At 38.4% G+C, this 9,424-nt stretch overlaps 1 protein-coding gene across 3 annotated transcripts; it reads right to left on the reverse strand.

Annotated features, from left to right (window-relative positions):
- Window positions 1–1,479: 1,479 nt before the first annotated feature.
- Window positions 1,480–7,135, reverse strand: abhd14a (abhydrolase domain containing 14A). Of its 3 annotated transcripts, none has more exons than XM_079891592.1 (5): window positions 7,001–7,135; window positions 6,389–6,657; window positions 5,077–5,192; window positions 3,429–3,664; window positions 1,480–3,348 (listed from the first exon to the last, which is right to left on the reverse strand). In XM_079891592.1, exons 2-5 carry the CDS (start codon window positions 6,655–6,657, stop codon window positions 3,166–3,168), a joined length of 804 nt encoding a protein of 267 aa, XP_079747718.1. In that variant the 5' UTR covers window positions 7,001–7,135; the 3' UTR covers window positions 1,480–3,165. The 3 variants fall into 3 exon arrangements, with proteins under 3 accessions (XP_079747718.1, XP_079747716.1, XP_079747717.1); XM_079891590.1 differs by having other exon boundaries at window positions 6,951–7,127; XM_079891591.1 differs by lacking the exon at window positions 7,001–7,135 and adding an exon at window positions 6,806–6,935.
- Window positions 7,136–9,424: the final 2,289 nt, after the last annotated feature.

The following is a 9,424-nucleotide window of genomic DNA, read 5'->3' on the forward strand; positions in this document are numbered from 1 at the left end:
ACCGCAAGTATATATAATATCGTCCAATTAGTGTTTTTCAACCACGGAAAGAGGTCAATATAACAGCAGGAGAACAATTACGTCACATAACGTTACATTTACCTCAGGAAAGCCATTTAATGACCATAGCATGTTAATTGAATAGAAAAAATAGCTAGAGAGGAGATTTTGCTGAGCACTATATTACATATTTATTATATTTTTTACTTATGTCATTAAATAATTGATATTATAACAAAAACTGCATTATATTTAATTTAATTTGTTATTTTTAATCTTTAATAATACCAGCAGATTGGGCCCTCTATGTTTACAGCATTAGGTGAGATTATTTTTTTAAATAAAATTTAAAATAAACATGTACCTAATATTTATCAAAATTAGTCAATATTGAATCAAAAATCGGAATCAAATCACAAGAATGGAATTGAAATCTTGAAATGTTTGTCAAGCAATAATAAAAACTGTATCCTACCAGTCATTGTACCATGTAAACATTGTAACATGTTGTCACTAAACTTCATAAAATTCTATTTAGTTACCAAATGTTTTGACAATCACAATTACACTTATTGTGATGCAATATTTGTTTTTACACCTTAACTTGACTTAATTTAGTACACTTGAACTTTGAAGCCCTAATAGGGTGTTCATGAGTAAGCCAGTTAAAATGGAGTGGTTATAACTACATTACAGATGACAGACCACTTACAATTGTTGGACTTATCTCGTGTGCATGTCCATTAAATCACAAACGCAAAACATCAATGTTAAAGAATTTTATTTTGCATTGAACAAAAGCATGTTTGATGGTTCATGCACACAGGAATCTGAATTCAGTCCAATGACAAATCCCTTCAGGTTGAAGATTTGGGATGTCTGAAATATTCACAGGTCAAATGTGCCTCACTGTCCTCTACAACATATTCATATTTACAAGCTATAAACAAAACAAAAAAACAACAGACCACAGCACATAAATACCACACACATTACAGTTTCTGTGATGTAGAAGCTTTAAGCAATAAATAATAAATATGTAATGAAAACCTACATTATAATTCTAGTAATGTAATACCGCTATCATTTAATGAACAATTTTTCTTCTCTGCAGTCTCAGGAAATTCTCTTTTATTGCGAGGACTAAACTACTGCCAGTTCAAATCTGGCAACTACCGAAAACGAAAAATGTAATTTACAGGCATGACAGGCATCCAATACTGCAACCTTTCTCTCTGTTTTTAAAACCATATAGTGAGTCATCCACACATTGACATGCTACATTCAGTGATACGTATGTGCCAACTGCTGGTGTGAACACTCTGGACTTCACTCAACGATAAAACAAACATATACGAACCGAAAATGACAAATACCGTTTTCTTCTCTGAGATGTTCTTGTGGGATTGAAGACTCCAGTTTCCTGTCAAGCGAATTTGAGATGGAGGGTTATATATGACAATGATTTTTGGCATTATGTGACTCTTGCTGTTACAGGAAACCATGGCAGTCATATTATAAGAACAAACCTCAGACAGAAAACCATGGCAACATTACAATAGGAACAGCTCAAGACCAGAAAACATGGCAGCTGAGTTACAGGAACAATCCTCAGGGTGGAAAACATGGGAACCATGTTATTGGAGCCACTGTCAGACTGTAAACCATGGCAACTGTTATAGGAACAACTGTCAGACTGGAAACCATAGCAACTGTGTTATAGGAACAACTGTCAGACTGGAAACCATGGCAACCATGTTATTGGAGCAACTGTCAGGCTGGAAATCATGGTAACTGTGTTATAGGAACAACTGTCAGACTGGAAACCATGGCAACTGATTTACAGGAACATTTATCAGCCCGGAAACCATGTTATAGGAACAACTGTCAGACTGGAAACCATGGCAACCATGTTATTGGAGCAACTGTCAGGCTGGAAATCATGGTAACTGTGTTATAGGAACAACTGTCAGATTGGAAACCATGTTATTGGAGAAACTGTCAGACTGGAAACCATGGCAACTGTGTTATAGGAACAACTGTCAGACTGGAAACCATGGCAACTGATTTACAGGAACATTTATCAGCCCGGAAACCATGTTACAGGAACAACTGTCTGACTGGAAACCATGGCAACTGTGTTATAGGAACAACTGTCAGACTAGAAACCATAGCAACTGTGTTATAGGAACAACTGTCAGACTGGAAACCATGGTAGCCATGTTATTGGAGCAACTGTCAGACTGGAAACCATGGCAACTGTGTTATAGGAACAACTGTCAGACTGGAAACCATGGCAACTGATTTACAGAAACATGTCTCAGCCTGGAAACCATGGCAACCATGTTACAGGAACAATTGTCTGATTGGAAACCATGGCAACTGATTTACAGGAACATTTCTTAGCCTGGAAACCATGTTACAGGAACAACTGTCAGACTGTAAATCATGGCAACTGATTTACAAGAACATTTCTCTGTCTGGAAACCATGGCAACCATGTTATTGGAGCAACTGTCAGACTAGAAACCATCAGACCCTCAGAAAGGAACCCATGTCAACTGTGTTACAGGAACATCCGTCAGACCAGAAACCATGGTGACAGTGTTATGGAATAAATCATGACGATTGTGTTACAGGAAAATCCCTCAGACTGGAAACCATGGCAGCTGCATTACAGAACAACCCTCAGACTTGAAACCATGGCAACTGCATTAAAGAACATCCCTCAGACTGGAAACCATGGCAGCTGCATTACAGAACAACCCTCAGACTGGAAACCATGAGAACTGCATTACAGAACAACCCTCAGACTGGAAACCATAACAACATTTAGGCAGGCTGTTACAGTAACAACAGTAAAAACAAGAGGGATCCATGGCAACAGTGTAGAAACCTATAAAAGAAGATTTTTACAATCTACAAAAGAAGCTGTCCTATAGTAATCCTGCAGAAGATTTGATTGTTTTATATATATTAACAAAAGGGAAATAATAAGGAGTGAGTTGATGTGGATGGACAGATGCGTGATAGAACGTTCCGGTGTTTTAGGTTTCAGGACTGGATTTACAGCTACACCACAGCCCTGTTCATCATTTTCTTTTCTCGCGTCTCTCTTTTTCTTCAAGTAGTCTTTCCCACGCAATCGTTTGACTCGTTCCGTCCCTCAGTCGAGCTTGCTGAGGAAGTCGAGCAGAGCGCGGTGGAACTCGCGGGGTTTGTCCATGTAACAGGCGTGTCGTGCTCCTGCCAGCTTCACCGCGGTGTGATGGGGCAGCTGAATCAGGTTCTTATGCGATTGGGCGCCCAGGTTGGTGTCTAACTCCCCATATATGATCAGCGTTGGAGTCTGTCATACATACAGGAAGTGAGAGTTAAAACAGGTCAAGGAATTCCTAATTGTGAGATGATTAGAAAGAAACACGGCACCTGGATGTCGCGGTACTGCTGTGGGGTGATGCCGCGGGTGCCCACGGGGGCGATGGGCACAAAGCCGTGCAGCTGGGAGCTGTGTTTCTGGAGGAACGGCAGGGCGTAATGGCCGCTCATAGACGGGCTCAGTAACACCGGCGCTCGCACACCCAGAGCTTCCAGAAAACGCTTCAGCAGGTCCACGCGGCTCTGATCCGACTTTACCGACTCTGAATCTGGAGAGTTCCCGAAACCTGAGGAGGAGCGAGTCGGTTACATATCAAAAACATTAATAAAGTAATGACTTAAGATTTTTCTAGTCGACTAGTAGTCGTCCATTTAGGCTATTAGTCGACTAATCGCATGTTTATATTAATTTAATTACTTAAATATGTACTGGGGAATGCTAAACCATAATGAACGTTAATATATTCCACGCTCAAGTGCACACATTAAGCTTTCCAGAAAGCACTGGCAAAAGTAATGATTATGAATGTGTCGGAAAAAATAGCAAGGAGACATTTTAATAATCTACTAATAAACTATTAGTGTCGGCTGCAAATATGAAATTAACGATGCTGACTCGCCTTCTCCGCAGTAGCCTAGTGAACGCGCCTTTAGAGAGAAATGCACCTTTCATATAGATTACATAATCAGAGAGTATTTGATTTCGATTTAAATTGGTTTGTCCAAAAGTAGATATTTTGAGCTTTCTATAGATATATTTCTCATGTCTGTGAGGCAAGTAGCCTATACGTTGAGTTTCAGTTCATTTTTGTGACGGGCTCCAGGTCACGAAGACCGACACGGCAGAAAGCGCATCCCGTTTGTTTTCTTTATTTTACAAAAGCACAACGTTTTGTTGTAACTGTGAGTTTACACGAATAAAAAGTTTCTAATGATGCATTACTCTTTTCTGTATGAACAAAAATGACAGAGAATTTTAAGTTGTTTCTGCTGTTATCAGGAAAAAAAATTATATCAGGACAAAAAACAGGAAACAAGTAATAAAAACTCAGTGAGTGTTTTAGCGCAATTTTCTGACGTCATGGGATCACAACACTAAGAGATAGTAAATCTTTTCCTGGATTTTTTTTGTGCGTTCCCGAGATTAGACCTTCCTTAACATAATGCCGAAAACCCGAAGTCTCTAGGTGGTCTGGTTGAGGAGTAGATAGAAGTGCAAGATTGGTGCGCACAGACAGAACAGAAATCATGAGTTAACAATCGCAATTTTGTCCGGTGGAAAATTGTGCTAAAAAGTCAGTAAAAAAGAGTGACGCGCCAGATGTCTGCCTGTCATGCAGTCTGAACAAACACTTGGATATGCGTCTTATAATAGCGCACCTTTATCTAGGTTAACGTTAGAGCGAGCATGTAGTTTCTACATCTTGTAGCTTATCAAATGATAAGCCATATTTGAGTTTGATTGATGATAGGCGAACGTTTGGATTTCCCGCCCATCATACTGTAATTACCACAAGGAACCGCCATTAATGATCTGTCCCTCACGGACGTGTGACTTCACCACTTCCTGTGGAGTTTTTTTTCTGCGACTAACTGACTAATAAAATTCTGCGACTAACTGACTAAGCCTCTTCTTGTCGACTAACGTTTAGTTGACTATTATGAGGCAGCCCTACTTCTAAGTTTACAGAGCTCATACCGGGCAGGTCGAGCGCGAGGGCCTGGTACCCGTTGGACGCCAGTAGGCTGAGGGTGCCCAACTCCTCCCAGGTCTTAGAGGTGAAGGCCTGACCATGAAGCAGCACCATCTGCAGCCTGAGGACGAGAAGATACACTTACTGAAACTCAGCATAACAATAGGTCATATGGAATCAAAATATTTATTTGTAGAATTTAGCAAGATTGGAAATGACCATGGTTACCACAGTTTCCATTAAAATACCACATTCAGTAGCGACAGATCTTTTCTTATGTAGTGTGACATAAACGGATTATCAAAAATTATCGAAAAAAAAAAAAGTAGGACGGGGACTTGGTTGTATCCATTAGTTGATCGGATGGATCTGAATGCGAACTTGAAGTCGATTGTAAAAAAGGGGCAGGTTTATGTGGACTAAATGATTGAAGAAATCTGGCATACGTCACCAGAGAGAAGTCTGACAATTCACCAGAACATGATGAAAAATTTGATGAAAAATTCCCATTTAAAAAAAAAAGAACATGCATGGATGAATCGTTCACAATAATATCAATAACATGCATTAAGAAAATAAATAGGGTGAATTTCCATTTCATGCTGATGTTAGTACTGCACTGTGTGAGCTGTGCTACGTACATCTCTATGCTATTGACAATAAATGATAAACCTGTTTTGCATGCAAAATATCGCTATAGGGAAACACTTTTACAAAGGAAGTCTAAGGGGCAAGCCAAGGTATGGAAGTTTCCGGAAGTTTTTCTAGTCACAATTCTGCCTTTTTTTCTGACAATTGCACATTTAGCCCCCAGTTTCACAGACAAGTCTTAAACCCAGACTAAAATGCATGTTTAAACTGTTTTAACTGAAAGCAACTTGACCTGACAGATCTTAATGTCAGTGCCATTGTTTTGCCTCAAATGCAATAATGTTTTTTTCTAAGGCACGTAAAGCTACTTAAATGTTCTGATTAAAACCAAGTCCTCCTGGCTTAATCTAAGCCCTGTCTGTGAAACAAGGCGGTAGTTAATTATTGTTACTCAGTACTTAATTACACTATAACACGAACACATAAAGTGTAACTTAAGGTTTTTATCCTGGTGTGATGGGCGCTTATCTAGTAAGGAAGGCCATAGTATAGCCATTAGATTTGTATTCGTCACAAACTGAGGAACGAGTCAGTTTTAATATTCTGTGTATAGCCTAGAGCTTTTCGATTATTGCGTCAATTTTTTTACACATAGGCACGTGCCAAAATTGCTGTTTTATCTAGGCAGTTCACTAGCTTTTATATAACTGTTGGAATTAAAATGACCTGGGCAGTATCTGTCGTCCGGCGCTGTCCACGGGTAGAGCCTCCCGGAAGAAGAGCGGCGGGTCCCCGGGCAGCTGCCCGGTCCTGACCGTGATGTTGATGCCGGACGGCGGAGGAGGAGAGGCGGGCATCAGACCCATCCGCTGCTGCACCTCCAGAGACGGCTCCATGCTCCCCTGTCGGATGGAGGGCAGCAGCAGATACAGCAGCACCGTGGCCAGTAACACCAGCCCCAAAACCACCAGACGGTTGCGGAAGAAATTCATCATCTGCATGGAAACCCATTTAATTACAACAACAACACTCGGTTTAACAAGATGACACGAGGAGGACACATTAATCTCATTAATCACAGCAGATTAAACAACCAGACTCCATTTTAACCGGTGGACATAAAAAAAAAATACATGAAAATACCTTAAATGCAATATCCGAATATATAAAATACTTGCATATTAAAATAAAGCATGCATATTTGTAATTTGTTGTTAATGCATAAAAGTCTACATCCAAGTAACGTCAATCATATAAAGTGCGCAGACGCACTGCAGCTCTAACCAACCTGCCGATGTATACCAAATATAAGAGCTGTGTCGCGCGTTTAGTACGTACCTAAAAAAAATTAAGAAATAATGTAAATATCCAATAATTGATGGATGCCTGAAAGTTTGAGATAGACCATTATTCGCACGTAGTGAGCAGAGCAGCGTTAATGCGTCACACACAATAATAGTTCCGTGTGGAAACACGCGAACGTGTGCGAAGGTTCCGTTTGAGTGTTGTGTTCAGTCCTGTGGTTATAAGTTTATCTTTCCATAACTTCTCCCCCCTTAAAAGTACCATTTGGAATAATAGATATATATGGGTTAGAAACGAATCAATATTTTTTGAGAATTTTTAAAAAGGTAATTATTTGGGTTAAACAAATGTTGGCGTTTTATACAATTATACAGATTTTTATTTATAACTTTTCAGTTGATCCCATCCAATATCTTTTGGTTTTACAAGCAATTCCAAAGGAAATATTTGAGGCTATTAGAATGTAATAATTATACTTTACAAACAGTTGAAGAATTTACTTTTTGTATCAAGTTGCAGGGCAAGGATTTCACAAGTTCTGGATGTAATAATATTTTTGTGCTTTCCCTTCTACAATCTAAAAGTATACTTGGTGTTACTAATCACTGGAATTCTCTATTTTTAAAAAAAACAAACATCTTGATTGGAGTAAAATGTGGATGACACACCTCATAAAGTGAAAGAGGTTTCATATAAAATTTTCCATCGAGTTGACCCAGTTAAATCACTTGTGGCACAGCGCTTTCATTTGTTTTGTTGTTGTTGTTTTTTGTACAGATTTCCCCTGAGACTATTAATCATTTATTTTGGGAGCTTCCCAAGACACAAATGTTTTGGAAAAAACTCAATAATTACGTAGAAAGAAAAGCTATGATTCATGTCAACTTTGTAGATGATGATGTTATGCTAAAATGTTTTTTATTTGATGGTGCTAAAATCTTGTAGATATTTGATTTAATTATAATAATTCCCTGTTACTACATTCATAAAATCAAAAGGAATGAAAAAAAATCTAATTTCTAACAATATAAAATTAATGTTAAAATATATTTGGAAACAAATTTCTTTTTCTGTAAAATGCCTTTTTTTCTCTCATGTATTTTTCTTACCCCTGACATGTGGTTATATGTACTCTTGTATGTACAATGTTTTGTTCTAATTAAATTTCAATTAAAAAAAAAGCTAATCTTTCCTTGGACATCTTTCAGTTGTTGCGAAACGAAATCTCATAATATTATGGCATGTTACTACACATTTGGAAACGTATGCAGCCCCAAAGGGACACAGTAATGATGGGCAGATAATTAGAAGGGAGGAAAATTTTGATTTCAATGCTTTTGCAAGCGAGGGGAACGCAAAAGATTGCAAGCGAATGCAAAAGCATTTAAAAAATATCATTTTTCTTTGCATCTCATAGGTTTTGCATCACCATTTCCAGTTACGGCCTCAGTCTGCGTGTATAAGACGACTCAATTTTACTATAGTAACGCTAAATGCATGCTACTGTTATAACATAGTACCACCTTTTGTTTTAAAAACACTAATAAAAGGCACCAAGGTATTTTGGACATAGTAATACCATGTTTTTGGACATCAACCAGGGTAATACAGTATATAGCAGGCCTTACTGACACTACTATGAGCTTACTATGGAACAACTTTGGCAAAATGTTAACAAGAGCAGTATAATTTGAATACAATAGAGGACAGAAATTGCATATTCAGTGTTTTAATTTCTATTCTAGTCAAATAAAGATAAAAATGTACCATTCTTCAAACCAAACCTTACATAATATCGCAGCGATGACGTATTCACTAAGACACGTGGATTCCATATTGCAGCGTGATTCTCACCAGTCTGAGCCACAGATTCCAGTATTATTCACACATACCAGAAAACACAGGAAGATCCAAGCGGAAAGCCCCACTGGGGGTCGGAGAAGAGGGGGGAGAGACTACAAGGAGACTGGATGTCTGGTTCGAGTTATAACACAAGGCATTCTCTGTGCTGCCAGCCCATAATGTTTCCTCTGGCACCGTTCGACAGCCCCCTTAGAAGTGGAACAGGACCTAAAAAACAAGAAACCAAGGGGTGGAAAGAAACTAGAGGAAAAGTGAGCGAACTAGCTAGTAAGGATGAGAGCAAAATGGCCAGTGTTGGGGAAAGTTACTTTTAAAAAGTAATGTTAAACAATATCGCATTACTCCCTAAAAAAAGTAACTAATTGAGTTACTTAGTTACTTTTTTTGTGTAATGCGTTACATTTTTGCGTTTCTTTTTCTCATCTGGGGCTGGGTTTGCTTGTTTGTTTTTTAATAAAAAAATAATCTATTTTTGACAAATGTAAAGGCACTTTCCTAAAAGATCCCAAGTTTTCATGTTTAAATGAGACAGATCCCATATTTTCAACATGGTTTTAGACTCTCTGGAGTTACTTTCCAAAAGTTCATGACAAA

This window comes from Squalius cephalus (genome assembly GCF_949319135.1).
Source record: "Squalius cephalus genome assembly, chromosome: 13".
In the NCBI taxonomy this organism is placed as follows: domain Eukaryota; kingdom Metazoa; phylum Chordata; class Actinopteri; order Cypriniformes; family Leuciscidae; genus Squalius; species Squalius cephalus.